General features: G+C 49.0%; 1 protein-coding gene across 1 annotated transcript; it reads right to left on the bottom strand.

The window, feature by feature from the left end:
- Positions 1 to 263: 263 nt before the first annotated feature.
- Positions 264 to 21,344, bottom strand: VSX2 (visual system homeobox 2). The gene is made up of 5 exons (XM_054635805.2): positions 20,906 to 21,344; positions 19,646 to 19,730; positions 16,718 to 16,841; positions 1,552 to 1,732; positions 264 to 595 (listed from the first exon to the last, which is right to left on the bottom strand). The coding sequence occupies exons 1-5, from the start codon at positions 21,342 to 21,344 to the stop codon at positions 264 to 266; spliced, it is 1,161 nt and encodes a 386-aa protein (XP_054491780.1).
- Between the last annotated feature and the right edge of the window lie 334 nt (positions 21,345 to 21,678).

Raw genomic sequence — 21,678 nt, 5'->3', positions numbered from 1 at the left:
GGCAGCAATGATGTGACACTTCCCAGTTCCCCAGAAGGAAGGGGTGGGGGGTGAGGAAGGCCTGGTGGGGTGGAGGAGCGAGGAGCAGAGGTATGCTCAAGGGGAGCAGGCAGTGGGCACCCCTGCCAGGCAGCCCCAAACACAGAGACCAGGACCCCTCTCCCTGGCAGGGGTGGCCAGGGACACCTGGCAGTCCAAAGAGGAGCATGGCCCCCAGAGGACACAGTGTCTGTCGGGGCTGGCTTCTGCCACCTCTGTTCCCCCTAGATCAGCTTCTCCTCCTTCTGCGATGAGTTCAGTTTCTCCGTCTGTCTCTCATCCTCTGCCACGGCCGCCTCCTCCCCTGTCTCCGGCTTCCTGCCTGGGGCTGGGCTGTCCCCGGCAATGGTCCCCAGGACTTTGGTGCTGTGCTCCTGAGCTTTGGCCCTGAGGGCAGCAATGCTGTTTTCTCTCAGTTCCTCCTGGGAAATGGTGGTTTTGGGATCAGGACCCCTTTCTTCCTTGTCACCTTTGTCAAGCTTGGGCAGGGCCTGGCGCTCCACCTCTGTCTTCCTCCCCGCCTCAGCCGCTGCCTCCAGAGACTTTTTGTGCATCCCTAAAAAGAATTGTTGGTATTCGGGTTTAGAAAAGCGCCTGGGCATGGGAAAGCCATCTTGAACTGAAAACAGCAAAGATAAAGAGAGGCCAGAATTAAGGAAAAGCAGAAACCCTTGCTTCACACAGCAGTCATGGCGAGCCACTCGCTCTGGCCCCCGCACAAGGGCAGCCCAGCACCTGTGGACTGTGGCTGGTCCCAAAGGTCTATAATTACTCTCCCCTTCATTTCTCTCTGTGAACCTGAAGCTAACTTGTTCCTGCATGGAGATGAGGGTCTCAGACAGCAGCATAGCTGCCTGAGATTCACTGAGGCTGGGGAAGGAGATCCCTCATTAGGAGGGATATTTTTATTTCTGTGTCAAACCACAAACACCCTTCTGCCTCTCTCTGTTTCACACAGACATAAGGACAGGACAGCCCATTGTCAAGATGCCAGATACTAGTTTTGGGGCAGAACCAGCCTGGAAGGTCAGAAAGAGGGAAGCAAAGAGCAGGAGTGTGACAGGGTAGCTGCTATCTCCATGCCTGCACAGAAAACCAAGTGAAACTTGGGCAAAGACAGAGCATTTGGGAGTCCTAGCACCCTATCCAACATCACAGGGCTGGAGGAGTGAGACTGGGATGACCTCCTGCCTTGGGCAAGGATTGGAGCCCCTGCTCAGAGCTGGGCATGAAATATGCTTGAGCCATGGGACGGGAAGGCTAGCACCAGCCTGAGCATGTGGGCAAATTTGTGTCCAGGCAGATTCTGCAGGTCATGATCCAAGGTCCAGCAGGAATTTGATGGAACCCTTTTAACAAGGGTCGTTGGCAGACAGAGGCACTGAGGGTGGCAGGATGGGGGGACCTTGCCCTGCTGCCCCTCACCTATTTTCAACATGACTCTGATTTCTTCCCTGCATCCCCCTGTCTCTACCCATTTGCCATCCCCCATGAAGTTGGTTGCTCTCTTACCCAGGAGCCAAGGGGCACAGGACTCCATGATGCCATCCTTGGCAGACTTGAGGATGGACTCAGGCAGCGGGATGGAGTGACGCACCATGGCACCGTAGAGCCCGTACTCAGCCATCACACTGCTCCTGCCCCAGCACTTCTCCCTCTTCCGCCATTTGGCCCGGCGGTTCTGGAACCAAACCTGGAGCAAGCAAGGAGGGACACGGGTTTTGTGCATGGAGAAGGCATGCCAGGCCCCTTCCCACGTGGGAACTTGCATGTACTTCTGCAGCATGATGAAAGCAGATGGGTGGATGTTTATCCCAAAGGCAATACAACCTCTTCCCCCATGCAACAGACATTGGGTATCTCTCCCTCCCTCCCTTGAAGGAGTGGAGAGGGCCAAGCGTGAAAGCAGGTCCCATCCCTCTCCACAGGATGTAATTAATTTGCCATTGCAACGTCTTTTTTCTAGTGGCTTTTGGCTCTCGTGCCTGGGATTTTCTTTTATTATTTGCTGTGTGTCTGAGCAGCGGTACAGGGCCGCAGGCAGCGGTGCCTGCAGGGAGGGCTGGGATGGGGGCGGATGCTCGAAAGAAGGGGGAAGCTGATCTGTGCGCTTTGCCCTGAATTCCCAGTTTGAAAAACCCCTCATCTTCTCAGAAAATTGGCAGAATAATCTCTGAGCTGTGACCTGGGGGGCAGTGAGCAGAGAGGCAGGCAGCAATGGCAGGGAGGGGGTGATACTCGCAGAAATCTATTAGTGCTCTCTCTCCGATTTCCATTCCTCTTGTCTCCCTCACCCTCCTCCCTCCCCGGCTCCCCTCCCTTCTCCCCCCGAGCAGAGGCATCAGCTTTAGATGAAAAATTGCTTGAGGTCTATTCAGAAGGAGGCAAAGGAAGAGTCAGCCCCAGGGGCAGCCCAGGCCTGATTGAAAAATAAGTTAATTTCAGTTTGAATCGATGGGCCTCAGGCACTGAAATATCACGGGAAATTAAAGCAGCTGGTCCCCAGGGAACCACGCCATTGACCTGCGCTAATTAATGCCACGGAGTTACCAGGTCCCTCTTCGAGAGGCAGTCCCTCCCTCCCGGTGGACACCCCAAACACCTCCTCATTTAACTAATTAGACTCACAGAAAATTGGGTGTTAATTTGTTTAGGATTTTTTTTCTTTTCTATTTTTTTCCCTCCCTTTCCCGGAAAGTACACGGCAGAATGGAAATGAATGTCGGGGTCTCGCTGGCAGATGGATGCTCGGGGTCACTCCGCAATCTTCTCCGACTTGATTGCTTGATTAGGTCGTTAGCACATTAAAAAAAAAAATTGCTTGCCGTCTGGCGCTGGCCTGATGAGTGGGATGAGGCGGGAATCGCCTGGGTAATTTATCTTTTTATACTGCAAAGAATTTGATTTCAATCTGCAGATATATGGAGGTGCCTTTGACACCTGTTTAACATTACAGAGCTGACAGCTTAACCCTCTCTTGTCCCCACTACTCGTAGCTGTGGGGGAGCTCAAGCTGCAGTGGGGAGCACTGGGGGTCTGTGCCAGTCCCCCAGCTCTGCCATGGGGACCATAAGACTGATGCCACTGAGTGATGTCCTGGTCTCAGGTGGCAAGGCAATATCATCTCTCCTACCTGTGCAGAGGAGAACTGCCCAGCACTGAAACCTTATGGTAGGGACAGAACTGCAGGGTGGGCAGATGGGTGGCTTGCTAGCACTGGTGACAGCCACCCTTGGCCATTCCCAGGAGCCCAGCCAGCCTGCTCCCCCAGACAGCTCTGTGGAATGGGTGGGGTGGTGGTCCCAGTGGCTGTGATCCCAGCTTCTCCCAGCAGAAGACACTCTGTGCATGTCAGAGAGGATTTTACCAGGCTGAGGAAGGAGGCTGCTTCACCACGTCATCTCCTCTGCATGATAAACGGTGTGATTTACACTTTCATACTGCCAGTCTGTAACCCCTGGACTGGGGAGGGTTGCAAATCCTCCAGGGCCTAAGCAAAGACCCTCAGGAATGCAGAGCTTCCTCTCTTCACCCTCTCCTCCATGCCTGTGTGAAACATGGGTTTGCTTGGCTGTGCAGTCAGCAGGATGCTGGCAGAGGGTCTCACTCCAGGTCATGCAATCCTCCCATTCCCAGAGCACAGGGTGCAGAGCTGCAGGGGCCTCTTTACTGATGCTTTTACCACTTGCCCTTTCTCTTCCCTCCTACCCTGATGCCCCTATCATATTCCTGCCTGCCTCATGCTCCTCTTCCTTTTCCCTGGCTGGGTCTCAGCCTGGCCCAGCACTGCCCACTGCCACAAAACCTGCTACCCTGGAGCATCCCCTTTTCCATGGCAGTGTTAAACCTGCTACCCTGGAGCATCCCCTTTTCCATGGCAGTGTTAAACCTGCTACCCTGGAGCATCCCCTTTTCCATGGCAGTGTTAAACCTGCTACCCTGGAGCATCCCCTTTTCCATGGCAGTGTTACGCAAATGCTGGAGGCAGCAGAAGCTTTGCCAGCTGGCAGACCAATTTTGACTAGAGCTGGTAGAAAATCTTCAATCAAAAAATGCTGATTCAATCACACAGGAAAAACTGTGTCCAGCCAGTGGAAGTGTAATCAAAATTATCTATAGCTTTCTTCTGAATGCCGTATTTTAATCTCAGCTGCCTAAGACATGCAAAATCTATGCTTTAAAGCCAAATGAGAAAATCAAAATTGCATCAACATCTCAGTAAGATCATTCTGAGATTTCCAAAATCAATTTTTGGTCATTTGATGGGAATTTCTTCTTGGTTTTGATTAGGAAAAATGAAAGTTTGAAATCCCAGAATGTTTAGCAGAACAGAAATCAGGAAGACTGACCATCTAGCTTTAATACTAGGAACCATATCTTCATCTGAGGCTTCATCATGAAATGAAGTGAAACCAATGGTACTCAATACTGTGTATTGCTGGGATCAGATCCCAGTCAAGCATCTCTGTCACAAGCTCATTCTGAGGAACATTGAGTGATGAGCTCCAGCATGGCACTGGCAGCCCTCATGCCATTTCAAATCAGCAGGATTGTCCCCTGTGTCCTGTTTCCATGATTTTGTCCTCATTCAGATGGCTCCATCAGTGGGGCTTTCATTTACGAGAAGATCTCAGGGATTTCTTCAAATTTATCGATGTGTTACCAAAATTTTCACATGCCTTGATTCTGAGCTGAATTACACAGTGATTTAGTAACTCAGAGCTATTTTCAGCTGTGTTGGCACATCAGGCACAACATCCAAATATGCTGTTATTTAGTATTGGCACCTCACTTTTCCAGGAGAGGGTTTCCCCCTTACACTTTATTCACCTTACACATCTCTTGTGGTTTTGGTATTCTTTGGCTGCTTATTGTCCTTGCTCAGAGATATCTACTCTACAGCTTCCTCTGACTGTAAGATTTGGTCTGCTTCAAACAATGTCTAGGTTTGTCCACATTTCCTCTTTCCCCTTCCCACCCTGAGGATTGGCTCAGCTTTGCAAAAATGCTTTACTGGCATTGCTCTGTACCCTGCACTTTGCTTCTCACTTGTTTTCATCTGGGTCTCTGCTGCACAGCCCAGGGTATGGTGAAAGGACTGTGCTTCTGCTTCCACACCTCATGGGCAGTGGTGAAACCTTCTGATTAATTTTAGATTGAAGTATGTTTGTGCAAAGCTGTCACAGTATGATGTGCAGAGGTGTCTTTTGGACCAATGTGTTACACCCCAAAAAGTTTCACACCTCTATTTTCACACAAACACCCTTTGTGAAATCTGGTAAACTGCTCCAGGAAGCCCTGGAAAAATTAAACTTTTCTCCAAAAATTAAACTTTTCTCCAAAAATTAACAATGGAGAAAAGTGCACAGGTTTGTCTTGCAGTATTGTGAAAAGTGGGAATGTTTCTAACTTTAATCATCACCTAACACTCACCTCCAGTGCCCACTGCCCAAAGCAATAGAAGTTCAGGCACTCTGTACTTGACTATAGTGTTGCAAGGGTTTTGGAGTGGGAATTTTGGACTCAAGACTGGCAAGGATAATCTCAACAGTTTCCTCCTCTGAATCACAAATGACAACTGATACTTCTCCAGATTATTGATGATGCAGAAGAGCAAATTGTAGGAAGAGAAATCTCTCATTTTGCAAGGGGACATAAGACTTGACACATCCTTGTTATCCACATTCATCATATTAGTTTGTTTACCAAATCAGTGTCTGAAACATTGTCTGCTGAAGAGAGAAATCTCCCTGAGGTTAGCCATAATTCAGAAATCTGAATTAGTGAAGGGATATTTTAAAACATCTGTGGTATTCCTGTGTATTGTTTCTGGTTTTTTCAACCTAAAATTTTCCACTGGTAACATTCATTTTCTTGGCAGCTATTTTCCAAGCTAGAGTAAAAAGCCAGGAGAATTTATATTGGATTTTTTTTTGTTGTTAATAATATAAAAAAATATTTTTTTTATATAGAAAGCATTCCTGCCCAAGCATTCCTCATCTATTAAAGGAAAATTCCAGGCTTGAGAATTGTGAAATTTTGCTTCAACCAATCTCTCGTCCTGCCTCTGACGTAGCATTCCAACAGGGGGTTTCAAGGAGCGAGGTTTGTGTGTGGAGCACAAGCCCAGAGCAGCACGAGCTGAGTGTCCGCTAGATGGCCATGGGCAGGTGCCCGTCCGCACCTGCGGACACACGGACACGGACACACAGACACTGCCTCGCCTGCCTCTGCCGGGCTGCAGGAGCAGCTGCGCACAGCTGCGGGCAAAACAGCCCCCGAAGAAAGGGGCAGAGCGGCAAGGCCCCACCCATACTGGGGCTGTATAACAGACTGCCAGGAGAGCATGAGGTCTGACTGTGCCCTGGGGCTTCCTCAAATCCCTCTGTTTTAGCAATCACTGCAGAAAAGCCTCCTGACTGCTGGTGGAGACTGCAGCACCTGTGTAAGCCTGGAAACAGTTTATTGCTGTCTTTTCAAATGTAACATCAAAGTTATTGGTACTGTTTATGGTGACATCACTTTCTATGGCAGGTGTAAAGTGGTTATGAAGTTAAATGAGAGCAGTAAAGGTTGCACATGGGCTGCATGGCTGATCAAAGGACTCATCATCCCTCCTCTTGCTAAACACTGGGAAAGAGCTTGCTGAACTCACTTTAAAAAGGGCCATTCCTATACATAACATAGCAAGAGCCCTTCTGATAAAAGCTGGAGTTGTGTCCAACCCACATGGCTAACAGGTCCAACCAGAGATACAAGATGAGCTGTGAGACAGTGCTCATCCCTCTTGAGTGAAGACATGATGGTGCACCATGCTTGGGTCCCCTCTAAGCTAAAAGAGTAACAGGGCACTCATTGAATACGGGCTTAATGGGCACCCAGCAAAAATGTGCATGGTATTACCATGCCACCAGCCCTGCAGGCTAGTCCTGTCTCTGAATCCTGCTCTTAAAAGCACTACATGGGCCAAGAATAACTGTTTGTTGCAATTTATCTGACTTATGCAACCAAAGCTATAAAATCCCTCTTCACTAGGAAACATGTCTTAAACTGTGTTCCTTTGGTAAATCTGGGGTTTTCACCTGGCCTCATGGGCAACATTTTTTCACTTCCTGTAACCTTTCAAAAGCAAAGAGCTTCATTTGCTGCAGGGATCCCATCTTCCCCAAAGGAAAGCAAGTGTGCACACGACGTGCAGGGTCAGCACAGTGAGATCAGTGGTTCAGCACACACTCAGTCTGTGTGTGCACAACATCTGCACAGCAAATGCATCTCTGAGACACTGACTTCACCATGGCCACACTGTGATTCCAACTGACCAGTAGCTTAGCTGGCACTACAGAATAGACTCCCATATGCTGGGACCTGGCAGATCAACACCCAAATTCCTCTTTTCCTAACATGCTGAGTGAAAAACAAGAAGAACATCAGGGTCATAGAAGCATGATAGTCACAAGAAAGCTGACAAGAGTGCAGTCATCATCCTAATCCACAGAAACCCAGGGAGACATCTGTCATTGTCACAAACAGTGATAGTGCACATCCATCCTTTAAGTGATCACAGTACCTGACTCCATTAACCAAGCTGCTATCCTGCCTGAATTATTTCATTTTGCCTTCTTTTCCTCCACTAACACTGCTCTGCAGGTCCTCTAGCACAGAGGAAACCTTAGCATAGATCTTCATAAACACCTGTAAGTAATGAACTCTGTAATCATGTAGGGACACACTACATTATCACTTTCATGCTAGAGAAGGTGAGTTAGGACAGCCAGAGGAGAAATGTCACATCCCCTTCACAATGCCTTTCAATGGGCCCTCAAATCAGACCATAGGATGCCAGCATTCCCCTGAGGCTGTGGAGCACTGCCTGTGCTCTGGGACTGCCCCCTGCATGCCAGCATCAGCTCCCTGGTGCCCTGCCCAGACACTGAGCAAAGGGCAAAGGTGCTCTCTGACCTTCTCCAGAAAAACACATCAGCACCAGAGGCTGTGCACCAGCAAGAGATGGTGTCTGCAGTACTGCTGGTGCCCACTGCTGGAGTCCCTGCTGAGACAGGGCTCAAGCCTTACATGCATGGGGACAGTCTGCAAAGTCCCCAAGCACCCTTGAAGCATTAGCTGGAAGATATCTATACAAACATGACATTTTATAAAATGCTGTAAGATGTAATCAGTTTCCATGCACCAGCTTGGGTGGGCCTTCAGCACTCTACTCCTACGATCTGTCTGCTCCTGGCTCTACTGGTTCCTCAGCTCTGGGTACCCTTAACCTTCTTTGGGTAATTCACAACTCCAGGGGTTTTCACATGACATCTTCCAGCTGCAGAGAACAGATGCTCCAGGCATTGGCTGCTGCTGTGCTGCTGACACCTGCAGTCGACACCACCAGCTTGGGAACAGTACTGCTGATGGTGTGACCTGCAGAGCTGGGACATGCAGGCTGGCCAGGAATGCTGCTCACACCAGGACAGCACAGTCCCAAGTATCTCCCTTAGCTGTCACTTAGACACTGAGCCTTGATCTCAGTCATGGTCATCATATAAGCTGAAGAAGTTGATCCAGTGAAAGAACAAATGCCAGTTGTTGTAGTGACAGTGATGGGGCACTCTGAGTTGGAAGGCTGGGAGTGAAGGGACCCAGAGATTTCAGAAAGATGTGATGGACATAAAGCAAGTTGTCTTGGAATGGACATCACTGGCACATCTGGCTATGACAGGTATTCATCATGCATGTTCACATGGATGGGATGGCTAGATCCTTCCAAGAATTTTTTTCTCAACAACACTCACAGTTCAGCCCTCCCTCTGGATGAGCCAAGCAGTGTCTTCAGAAAGGAAAGGGTAGCACAGTGAGAAAGTGTGCTGCCACGTGGATCCCAAAGCTGCAGGTGACCCAGGCTGGGTGGGCAGCCTGTCTGTGCTGGGCTGCCTGAGCAGCACAGGTAGGAGCTACCCTGGCCTGGCAAGGTGCTGCTGCTCATCCACACTGTAGCAGGTCAGCTACAGCAGCCAGGCACGAGTCAGTCACCAGGTTAATTCTAGCCCGGGAAGGAACATAACCCCTATGCTTATGAGTGTGCAACATGCATGGCATGAGCGTTTATATAACACACAGAAAGGCAACCAGTGCTTGGCTTGCATTCCCCTGCTACAATTTTGAGGAGAAAGCTGCAGCTGAAAGCTCTAATAATTGTGTGGGAGCCATAGTTTCAGCTCTGCCTTTGCTCAGACATTTGGGACCCTACCAGCTACCTGTTGAGAGAGAAAGCAGGGAGCAAGTGTGCTTCTCACACTGGGCAGGTCCTAAACTGAACACCTCTCACTGCTGCTCCCAGGATAGTAACACTCAGGGTAGACAGAAGAGCACCTAATGCTTTTTCACAGCCTCCAATAAAGCATCCTCTGGAAGGCATCTTTGTTGTAAGATACTGTAGAAACAGTTTGTTTCAGTGCTCAGTTCCTCTTTTCTGCTCCACAGATGGACCTGCAGCCTCATGCACATGGAGATTGAGGTTCTTGGTATGTCTGCTGAGGACTGGACTGCTCTACAGTGCCTGGGCAAAACCTGGCTCACAGAACACCCACAGAGAAGGGCAATGAAAAGGAGAGCAGGTTTGTGCTTCCAGAGAAGAATCAGAAGAACTTGTTGAGATCTATCAGGGTAAAACAAAAACACTACAGAGAGAAATAGATCCATTAAGAAATAAAGGGAAGAGTAAATTAACTGAGTGTCTAAAGTGCCTGTGTTATTGAACTGTTAGAAAAATCTCTATTCAAAGCCAGGAAAGGAGGAAAACTTTGTAATAAAGGGTCATTAAAGGAAAACATGAACACAACCATCAGCTGTTACCTCTGCCTGATGTGTGTCATAAGGCCAGAGAGGAATTAACTACTGAAATTGCTGGGATGACCAATTATTTTTAAAAATCAGATGTGAAAAACTGCAGTGGTATCAGAAGAGATAAAAGAAAGTTCATAATTAAGTGAAGAAGTGAATACAAGTGTTCCCAGCACAGGGATTTGGGATGGTACTTCCAGAAGAGCTAAAGTGATCGAGGAACTGCAAGCCTAAGCTAACTCAGAGAAGTGTTAGCCTTAAACTACTGTTGGTTAGACCAAGAAAATGGGGAGATGAATGCAGGGAGGAGTTGTCCCAGCCTGGCATCATGCCTGCCTAGCCATTCCTGATTCTCTTGGACATGATGGGGAAAGCCTTTACCAAGGTACTCCAGAGAAATGGGCTTCAGAATGCCCATTTTTCCTGCCCATCTTTCCTCTCACAGGGAACTCGTGTGACCCAATGCTTGCAGGGGTCAGATCCTTGCTGATAGTGTCTCCAAACTAGGGAGAGAACAAGCAGAGTAAAGGCCCCTGTTTTCCTCCCAATTCTGTGCAAAAGCACATCAAATTCCCAGTCCCTTCTCCTGGGACAGCCATAAACATCTTGTAAGAACAGAGCAGAAGGCAAGAAGAGGCAGGTTTGGTTTTATTTGGTTTTTTCTTTCATTTAGAAAATTGATCAGTGACTAAAGCAACTCAGGGACTGAACAGAGAGGGATAAAGCAGTACCTGGGTAAAGAAAATATTCATAACTTTATACCTTCACCTCTCCACCAAAAAGACCTTTTAAAACTGCACCTAGCAGCCCCAGCTGTAGCAGGGTAAAATCCCACAAGATAAGCAGGCAATCTGCATGGTCTAGCAACAAGCAGGAGAGCCCCCACTTCATTAAGCTAAAGTGTCACTCCCAGCCCTCCATTTTCCTTCTTTTCTCTTACCACATTTTCTTTCTCTGTCCAAAAACATGTGGTGTAAGACTTTTCAGACAAGAATCCCTTTGGAAAACTTGCCTGGGCCCCTGCTCTTGCCCATCACCCAGCCCCTCTGTTTGCAGCTCTGGTAATTAACTTGTAAACGAAGTTCTAGCACATGGGCTGAAAACAGGCCATAGATAAAGGGTAATGAAAACAATCCATTAGAGAAAGGGCCAAATTAAACAACTCTTAATTGAAAAATGGAAATGAATATGAATTTAGATCAACTAAACAAGCATGTTATTGAAGAGGCAGAAAAGTGGATGAACTCCTAACATACCAATTAAAGACATGGAGGCAAAGATGCACCATATGCCATGATGGAAACTCATAATAATATCCTCAGTAAGCCACTAAGTTTGATTAGTTTTATTACTCTCACTTGTGCACTTTCTACATTTCTAGAAGCATAGGGGAAGTTTATGACACTTATCTGGTATCACAGAGCCATGGCTTGCCCCAGTGCTCACGAATTATTGGCAAAGGTAGCCAGCACTAGCTGCTCAACTCTATTTCATTATTAACTGCTTGCAGAGCTCTTAAAATGTATATCTTTTGAAATAGTTGGCTCAAACAATGGCAACAATTTTGGCTTGTCCTTCACCTTGGTAATCTACCTCCAACAACCCTACCCAGTGTGGCAATTTCCTTCCAGGTACACGGTCCCCATGAATATGCTGTATAGAGGTACCAGTTGGAACCCACTGGCAGTGTGCCTCATGCTGGCCTTGCTCTGTTCCATGTGTGACAGTCACCCAAAATTTTAACAAAAGTAGACAGGTCCTCACTTCTTAGAGTGATAGTGATAAGCTTAGAAAAGCCACAATCACCACTTTCTGCAGCACTCAGTAATGCTCTGGCAGCCATTCCAGGCACACATTCAGGAAAGGTCACCTGCTGCATGGAGCAATCACAGCATTCCATACTTACACCCTGGGATTCAGGCTACACCTCAGAACTCTGCAACAAGCAAGAAAACCTGGCAGGAGAGGGAGAAGCCAGGGCTGCTAAAGCTGCATAAAACTAATTTTTCCTTCATGCTTTCTGTCATGTTCCTTGAGGGAGCTCCGTGGCTTCACTCCTGAGCTCACACTCAGTGCAGTACAGGCTCCTCAGGCCTTGTCAAATTATCTCTAAACAGGGAACCTATTTGCAAAACTGAAGGAAGATAAGCCTCTGTCCTTGCAGAACACTCTTGGTACTTGCTTCCCTCTAAATGATTACTCCTCCTGATTCCTCCATCCCTGTTCAGCTCCTAAAGGGCTTCACAGTGATACTGAAATGTGTTAAATCTGGTAGCTAAACCAATACTTTTTCAATTAGAGATTTAATTGACCTTGTTTTGTTTTTAGCCAAAATTGGCCTTTTAGCTGCCTGACAAAGCTTGCTGGATGCACAGACAATCCCCACTCCTCACACAGCACCAGCCTCTTCTTGAGATTCCTTTTGCTTATGTGAGCAATTTCATTTGTCCCAAAAATTGTCATCCAATAATTACCATGCACCTTTTAACAACAAGAACTGACAATTTTTAGCAGTTTTATTACCTTTTTAAATTGATTACTTCCCTTAAAAGGTGACTCTAATGTCCCTACAATAGCAGTCAGGATCTTATTTTTTTTTAAATACTGATTAATCAATTTGTTTGATCAGCAGGACACATACTGTAAGGACAAACATACACAATCATTTCAATAATCCCCAAATCAAACTGTTACTGAACTTTCATATTGTAACTACTCAGTTTAAAGGTTGGAACTGTTATGTATAATTAAATTCAATAGGGTTAACTTATGTAAAATCTACATGTTACACTTAAGAGATTTGTTATGAGAAACAGCAATTTAAGTATTTGTCAGCCTCAGGACATTTTTAATACTTCATCATGTTTAATAAGGATATACTTCCTCACAGGAATCTACTTACCTCTCTTGGATTTTACAGAACAGCCTGGAATAAACAGGGTTTATTCCAATACTGGCACTTCAACTCCTATGAATATTCTTTCAAATACATTGATGAATGTGGTCTTTTTCAAGTATCTTGCAAAATGGCCACAGTGACATCTGATGTGACTTGTGCATAGTACCTCACTATTATAAAAAATTATTTTCCCATGCTGCCCAATGGGAGGATGTTCATTTTCCTTCCAGGAGCAGCCAGCTCAGTGTGGGAGTAGGACACATACAGTGGGTGTCTGCCTTGGAAAAAAAATACACTTTCGTATCCTCTTTAAATGGAGGGTTTGAATATTTTTTTCCTGTATTCAGTGTTCTCTTAAACCAGTAACTTTCTTGGCCTCTGATGGATATTTGTAGTGTTCTGCTGAAGGCTTTATCTGCAAACAGTTCCTATATATCATTCTTTCAATTGCCCTCTTTGAATTTCACTTTCACATCAAATTTCATAGGTGATTTACTTTCTCTTTGACTAATACCTCCTGAGAAATAATTCCATGAATGAAAATAAGGGGTAGACATCAGTCTTAGGTGAGGATCCAGTGGGAAACCACATGAAATGCTGTAGAAGTCCACAACATATGATGCTCACAACAATATTAGAAAACACTTTCATTAATGACCTACAGGAAGGAGATTGCTGAAAGATGAGAGGAACCACAAGCTGCAATGAAAATGCAAAACTATACAGCTCCCTCAGGCAGCTGGAAACTCATGCAAGGAAAAAAATGTGATGATGTGAAATTATAAATATTATGAAGATGGGAGTAAAGATTCATGGTAAGCTGTCTCTTCCAAGGAGCATTAAATGATGCTAAGAGATTCAAAGCAAGATCTACTGCACTCAGGCAGTTCTGCTGCAGAACTTCTTGCCATGGGTTATTAAGAAATTTACATGCATTCAAAATCCCAGGAGACTGACAAAGTGCTCAGCATCACCAGATAGCTGCCCTGTGTGGCACCCACCTCTCACCACTGTCAGAGCTGGTAGGGATGTTTTTATGCTTGTCAGCCAAAGTTAACAAAAAATGAAACCCAGAACACTGAAGGAAAAATCCTGAGCATAAAATAAAATCTGTTTAAAAGAAGTTTGAAGCAACTGCATTAGATAGTAGAAATAAATAAGGAAGCAAGCAGATCAGTGCTAATCCAAGACTGCAAAGGACCACAAGTCCAGCTGAACTGTGTGAACACACCCAGCATGCAGTTGTAGGCATGGGGTCTCTTATCTCCAGGAAGGCTGACAGACAGGATGGCTTCATGTAAGAACAACCACATGATTAAGAGATGAGCATGTGATTTATGAAGGATGATTTAAGGAAAGATCTTTGCAACTTACTTCAGCAATGATGAAAACCAAAAGTGACCAGGAGAAGAAATATCTTACATTTATTTAAAGAGCATGAACTTTATAACCAAGGGGAAATAATTAGGCTTGTAACAAAAAGGCCCAAAGTTGAAAAGAAATACGAGGTAAAATATCAAGAAGTATGATCAAAGTTGGGAATCACCTTGCCATGGCTTGTCACAGAAAAAAAATCTTGACAAGAAGATTTCATAGAATGTGTGGTAAGGGACAGTGGATTGCTGACCTATTGGGAAGAACAGTGGTGCTCAGGACTCCTCTGTGAGCCTGATGCTCACCCTGGCAAGGTGCTCAACAGATGCCACAGAAATTCTGTTGTTTCTCATTATTTCCTCTTTCATGGTCAGCAAAACTGTTATTTACAATCACTGTTATTCACAATCACTTTTTTCTGGAATACACATGCCATTAGTTACACCTGATGTTCAGAACAGCCATACATTGGGGTGCTTCTGCTGCCCAAGTCTAACCTGATCTCAAGAGCAGAGGGGTCACAGTAAGGAGCCCTCCTAGGTTAAAAAGCTGCAATACAGGAAGACTAAGCAGTTGCTCATTAGCCAGCTGCAGAATGACAGGGCAGACCAGTCAGGGACAGCTAAGATACTTTTCCTGCTATTTAATTTCCAGATCAGTTAAGATACTCAGGGCGTTCCAGGTGCTGAAGCCGTACAAGCTGTGTCAGCTCTACACTGTCTGCCACAACATCTCACTCCACCTCACACAGAGTGAATGCTCTCAGCTCTGGCCAGAGAAATGGGGCCTCTGGAATTCAACACACACTGTGCCACTAGAGGAACCTCTTCCTTGGAAAGGTCTTTTATGGGAAATCAAAGGATCTTCTTTCTAGCCCAGCACCAAATTGTGGCTGTGGGCAACAATAAATTCCCAGCAATCTCTCCTCTCTTGGCCTGATGTCCTACAGGATCAAAAGTGGAGAAGTGACCATCCATCCATTTCACTCTTTCTAAAGGCAAAGCATCAGGGCTTGTTTCTCAGAGCAAAATCCTAATGCATCAGGTAGGATTTGAGATGGTGGGGCATTATTTCTGAAGACTGGTGGAAATCCTGTTAGCACACAGGTTATCTACAAGCTGTTAGATCAGCAGGAGTCCTGCCAGGTCAATGGGATAAGAAGCATGAGCTGCTTTTATTAAAATGTCATTTTTGATTGAGCACAAGAATAAGGGTAGTGAGGGGGGCTCAGAACAGAGGGGAGAAAGGCTACACTTTTGTTTTGGAGGATCTTCCTGTCCCTGCGCAGGGTCATACCTCAGCAGCTTCCAGCATCAGTGTTATCCTGCTAAGTGCCCTCTGAGCTACATTCCAAACCCACAAGGGAGCAGCCTCCTGGGCCATCTCTTCAGCAAAGGAAGAGCAGAAGCTCAAGACACAGCTTGGTGGGTGCTGGGCATGCATGAGGGAGGAACAGAAGGAGGAACCAGGGAAACCAGGACCCTCCCAACACCACATGGCACGTAGGACGAAGTCTCTTGTAGAAACTACTGTGCACCAGTCACAGCAGCCAGCCACTGCCACTGTGTGGAGAACCAGGGCAGGTTAACTTCCAGCCAGACCAGAACTCCACCTGCTCAAGGCTTGGCCATTACAATCCTGTGCCTTGTGTAGAAACCTGGTGGGAGCAAGCCATGGGGTAAAGTGAGGCAAAAGGGGGTGCTGGAGCCCACCCTTGTGAACATCAGTTAACTCTGTCCAGTGTGCCTCCCACACTGGAAACAGCAGCTGTTAAGTCTTCTCCAGCTTTCTGGCTGTAATGCATGCCAAAGGCTGGTCCTGGCCCAGCCCTGCACCTCAGGCTGCTCCTTCCTGCTGGAGGATTCCCCACACAGCAGTGATATTCCACACCCCCTTGTTCTACCTCCTCACAGTACCATGATAGGACTGACATGCAGCTAAAACCTCAATGTTAAAAGCTGTTACCCTAATAAAATTTAACAGATTAATAAAAAAATAACAAAGAATTATCCCCAGAAACTTTCAGGGAAACATCACTTGATGAGGCAAATCCAGTCAAAGTGCAGATGTGGTGCAAACATCTCGCTGGGACTCACCCATCATTCCCACACTGCATCCTACCCACAGCTGTACTAGCTGTACTAGCTGCCCACGCCATCCCTGTGCATCCTTCTGTGGCCAAAGGAGCAGAGATGAGCTCTTTCCCTTCAGCAATGCCTACTCAGACATGGTCTCTGGGAGGCTCTCTTCTTGCTTTTACCAAGACCTTGAAATACTGTCATCTTTTTTTGCATGCCTGTTGTCCTTCTCTGATTTAAGATCCCCTCCGTTACAGCCCCAGATCACTAGTACCACACACCAGGCACAGCACATGTTGACATACAAACACCAAATACAAATCTGCCAAGAATATCTAAACTGCCTGCCATCAAAAGCAGGAGACTGAACAGCCTGGGGAAGTTTATTCAGAAAAATGTCAGCCTGCCCATGCCACTACCTTTTCTTCATGGAGGGATGAGCATGGCTGAGAGCAGCACAATAAGGGGGTCCAAGAGATATGATTACCTGTATCCTGTCTTCTGGCAACTCTGTTTTCATGGCCAACATCTCTCTAGCATACACGTCAGGATAGTGGGCCTCATTGAAGGCCTTTTCCAGCTCCTCCAGTTGATAGGATGTGAAGATTGTCCTGAGGGGAGTAAAACTCTTTGATCAAAACACGAGAAGCAGCAAAGATGATGAAGAGTCAGAGAAACGGACACTGAAAACAGTGAAACCCGAGTGACCGGCTAATACATAGCTTTTCCCCACCTCCTGTGTTTCTGTGCACAAAAGGTCAAGTGCCAGGGTGAAAGGAGAACCAGAAAATGCCAGAAGACAGCATTTTTAACAGTTACAAATCACCTTCCCTTCCAGGGACTTGCCTCTGGAGACAGTGCCTCCCCAGCAGCCAGCGCCCGCAGAGATGGCAGCTGATCGGAGACTCTGCCGCCTCTCGTGAGGATCATCACATCCTCTCCTCAGCACCCCGGCTGGAGAGGTGCTGAGCCCTTTCCCAGATGCTGGTCCTTAGCCTCTAAAATCTCCAAGAGCAAATAATCCTTCACCTTGAGTCTCAGTCTTTGGACGAATTCTCCAAATGTTTTCTCCACCCTAACCCACCACTTTTCACCAGTTCTTCCCCATGAGAGCCAGGACCAGCTCCCTTCCTCTGCCTCTCCCCAGCTGCTTCCACTCCAAAATCTCCTTAGCTGCTCCCTGCTAGTTTGCATTACCCCATTATCCTTTAGAAATCCTCCTGGACTGCCCTGGGCAGGCAGCAGCCCAACCTGCCTCCACACAGCCAGTTCTCACTTTGGGACAACCAAATTGAAAAATCAGCAGCTGGAAAGCCGAGACAGATGAAAGCCCCTCCCGAGCAGATGGATGAGAAGTCTCGGACCACTTCCACTCCCTGAGGGTTAAAACTCCCACCCTTCAACTCCTCCAGTAGAGAAAGCACAATTTTAGATAAAAGCTAAAAATACTGCAATGGCAAAAAAAAAAAAAAAACAACAACCAAACAAACAAACAAAAAACCCCAACCAACTAAAAAACAAAACAAAAACAAAACAAAAAAACTCAACCAAAAAAACAAGTCAAACAAAAAAACCTCAACGAAAAAACCAAACCGAAATAAAACAATCCTAAACCCAACAACGAATTGCAGCCCTTGTGCAAAGTAAATGTGTAAATTTACCATCAATCTAAAAAACACGTATCTCCCAGAAAGAAAGAGGAAATAGAGTCATTTTCTAAAATACATCCAAATTTCAGAAAAGCCTTTCAGTTCCAGAGAGCATAAACAGAAAATATCAGAAATATCCTCCCCTATACAAAATGAAAAGGATTCCACCAGATCGATAATAATGCTAACAAAAGCAGGATGCAAATGCAAGGGACCTGCCTGCGATCAGACCCTTCTTTAAATTCACTTTTAAATCCATTCTCTTTTCAAACAGTTTTTCTTCAACTCTGACAAATCTGTGAACTCTAGGGACAGCAGAGGCACACTGAATCATGTATTTTCTCTCTCTGCGACCACAGGAAAAATTATTCCAATTTTGATCCAATTTAGATTTCAAGCATTCCCCTCCGTCTTCCTCACACAAGAGCGCCGAAGCCTGTCCAGCCCCACCGGCGGGAGGGTTTTGCTGACATTCAGCTGAAGTTTTCCCTTTTTAGCTCATGCCCGGGTAGTCCCCGTCCCTTTTGCAATTCACAACCCACTGGCCCTTTCGGTGTTTCTGTCCTGCAGCTATTTGCAGGCTATTGGCCAGTCATCTTCCAGCCCTTCCTCGCTACAATTACAGGTCTTAATTGCTTACAACGAAATATTCAACTACAGACAAATGTTGCAGGTCTGTTTCTGTCTAGAACTGAAAACAAAACAAATCTGAATTTCGTTTCCTATCTCTCATCCAGACCGGGACCTGTATACCAGTCCCAGCTGTGTTATCGCCCAGCCCCGTCTGGGGTGCAAAGAAAATGAACTCGTACTTACTCCACAGCACCCAAATTGGGAACATTTGCTTGGGGAGGGGTCCGGCTTTGGAAAGCAGCCCTCCAGACCGAGCCTCCTGTTGCACACATAGCAGGGTGTCTCCTGGGATAGTCGGTCTCCTTCCACCCCGCATCCTGCTAAGCTTTCACTGGAGCGTCTTTTAATCCACCTTTCCTGCATCGTGGCAGGATTGATTTAATTATTCCTAAATCACCCTCAGTGGATGGTGTTTGGCCTTCCTTTGTCCTGGCTCTCTGGCCACAGCAATGCCAGAACCCAGCACGGGATTTTTCGTTTCTATTTATAAAGCGCAAACAAACCAACTCCATTTTAACTGTGGGAGAAGTCAGGCAAAGTCTATTACCCTGACCGTGCTTATAGGAAACCAAATCCCAAAGTGGATCTTCGTTTCCTTAAACAGTTTTCCAGCCTTCTTCAGCTTCTTTGCAGGCTGTCTCTGATTCCCTACTATTTAATCTATTGGCAAAATATTTATTTTTACGTAATAAAATATTTAAATTATTGATAGGAATTCTATCTTGCTGACAGCCAGTATTAAGATTGCTGCATGTGGAGCTGAAAACGGCTTTTATTAATTCTGACAGGTTGATGATTTTCCCTTCCAAACACTGATGATCCGCATTCCACCGCAGCTCATGGGCTGCACAGGATTGCGACCCGGAATATCTGGATCCGCAGCCAGAAAAAATTAAATAAAATTACACCTGTGGTCGAATCCCCCTGTAGGCACGTCCCCGTATCCGATTTATTTTGGACAGGGAGAAAGAATAAAGGGAAGGACTCACTGAAGAAGCCGCAGGAGTGCCGGGGCGCTCCGGCGGCCGGGAAGAATGTTTTGCTCCAGGCCGGAGCGGGCCGGGGCGGCAGGGCTCGCCGCTGGCCGGTTCCCTGGGGACCGAGGCGACGGGAGCGGGCCGCCGCTGTCTTACCTGTGCCGCCTCTTCTTTCGTTTCTTGCTCTGATTTAAGGAGGATTTGGACATTTTTCGGTCGCTGGAGGAGACATCCTCGGAATCTGCGGAAAGACAGGCAGCGGCTGTGGGCTGGGGTTCGCTCCCCGCCAGAGTCCTCCGGGCCAGGCCCGCCGGCTCCGCTCCCTCCGCCGGCTCTGGCCGAAGATTTCGTTGCGATCGCGCCGCGGACGGGGCCCGACGCCGGCTGCTCCCTCCAGCGCGGCACCGGGGCCGCTCCCGATCCGGTGCGGGCAGCTCGGGGCGGTACGCCCCAGCCAGGGAAGGCTCCGGGCCGGGACCGGGCTCTAGCTCTCGCCTCTTTCCACCAGAGTCGTTTGCTGAGGCTGCTGTTGCCTCGCTGCTGACACGCAGAGCCCGGCGAGCTCAACCAAACCGTAGGAAAACGGGAAAGCTGCAGCCCCCGCTCCGCGGCCGGGCAACCGCGACCGCCTGCTCCAGCTCGGGGATCCCGGACTGCGCCCCGGAAACACCGGAGCGGGGAGGGAGAAACTGAGGTTTATGGAGCTACCAACCAGCAAAAACAAGCCCCGGGAAGAGCTGCTGCCTATCCGCCACCCCCGGCTCCCCAGGGATGCCACGGCCCGGGGGTGTTGAGGGCAGGGCGCCGCCGCCTTTGCCCCGAAGGAGCAACCGGGGGACCGATGGGGGACCCGTATTTCGATGCGCGCTCCGGTCCCGCTCCTGCCCGCGGCGCCGCTCCACCTGCCCGGGCCCGGTGCCGTGCTGCTCGGCGGGCCGTGCTGCGAGCGGGGGCGACGGGCACGGCTCGGGACGGGCGCCGCTGCCGGAGGGAGGCCGGGAATTGCCCCCGGAGCCAGGGTCCGGCGCTGCTGCCTGCCGCTCTGGGGGGACCCGAAGCGGCCGCGGAACGGGGCCTGTAGGCAGAGTTGTGGGAGGCTGCTGCCGTCTAGGAAAAGGATGCCGAAAGACCCCCAATTATCCGGCAACACGGGGTCGCGGGGCCGCTCCGACGGGGCTCTGCGCATCCCTAGGCCGGGCGACCGGGACCGCGCCATCAGACCGCGGCCGCAGCCCCGGACGGGGGAAAATACGGTCCCGCCCGCCCTTCTCCTCATTCTCGGGATCGAAACGAAATCTCCCTTCCACCGCCGAGCAAGTGGCCTCCCGCCGGGACACGGGGTGGGGGCGGCGGCTGGGTGCGGGCGGCGGTGCTGGCGGGGGGCAGCGGGTCCCCGGGGGCCGGGGACGTGCCTACCTGAGCTGGCCGTCTGGCTGCTGTCCAGCTGCCCGGGGGCCCGGGCCAGGGGCTGCAGGTGGACGCTCTGGGGGTCGGAGAGCACCTCTAGGAAGGTGGGCTGGGTGTAAAAGCCGGGGATGCCGCTGGCGCCCAGCAGCCCCATGCCCACGCCGCCCACCCCGGCGGGACTGAGTACGGAGCGGGCCGCCAGCAGGTGCCCGGCGGGCAGAGAGTCCAGGGCGGCCCGAGGGTGCGACGGCGGCTCCTTGTTCAAGCCCAGGATCTCCTGGATGCCGAAGCCGGTGCAGCGGGGAGGGGTGGGCCCGGAGTTGGACTTGACCCCAGCCGCGGGGGGCGGCGGAGGCAGTGGCGGGGCGGCGGGGGCGGCGGCCGCGCCGTCGGGCTTGGGCTTGCCGGGCAGGCTGGGGGCCAGCGCCGCGCCCGCTTTGCCCGTCATGCTGCGGCCAGCGGTCCCTGGTGCCCGCTCCGGGAATGCCTGGGAGCCCCCGGCTCAGGCCCCTTTTATCCGCCCAGCCGGGAGCCCGAGCGGGGTCAGAGCCGCGCAGCCAATCACAGGGGCCAGCCGCGATTAGGGATGCCAAAAAGCCGGCACCGGCGGCGGCGGGGCCGCTACTCGGCGGGCTGGGGCCGGTGCCCGGCAGCGGACTGGGGCTGCCGCCCGCCCCTGCGCAGAGAGGCCGGCCCGGCCCCGCAGGCCCCGGCCCCGCTTCGCCTCCAGCCGTGCTGGGGAGGTGGGGTTAGGAAGAGAGGGAGGGAGGGATGGAGGCATC

Source organism: Agelaius phoeniceus, chromosome 6, assembly GCF_051311805.1.
Source record: "Agelaius phoeniceus isolate bAgePho1 chromosome 6, bAgePho1.hap1, whole genome shotgun sequence".
Classification (NCBI taxonomy): domain Eukaryota; kingdom Metazoa; phylum Chordata; class Aves; order Passeriformes; family Icteridae; genus Agelaius; species Agelaius phoeniceus.
The sequence above is the reverse complement of the archived record's forward strand: the minus strand, read 5'-3'. Positions and strand labels throughout refer to the sequence as shown.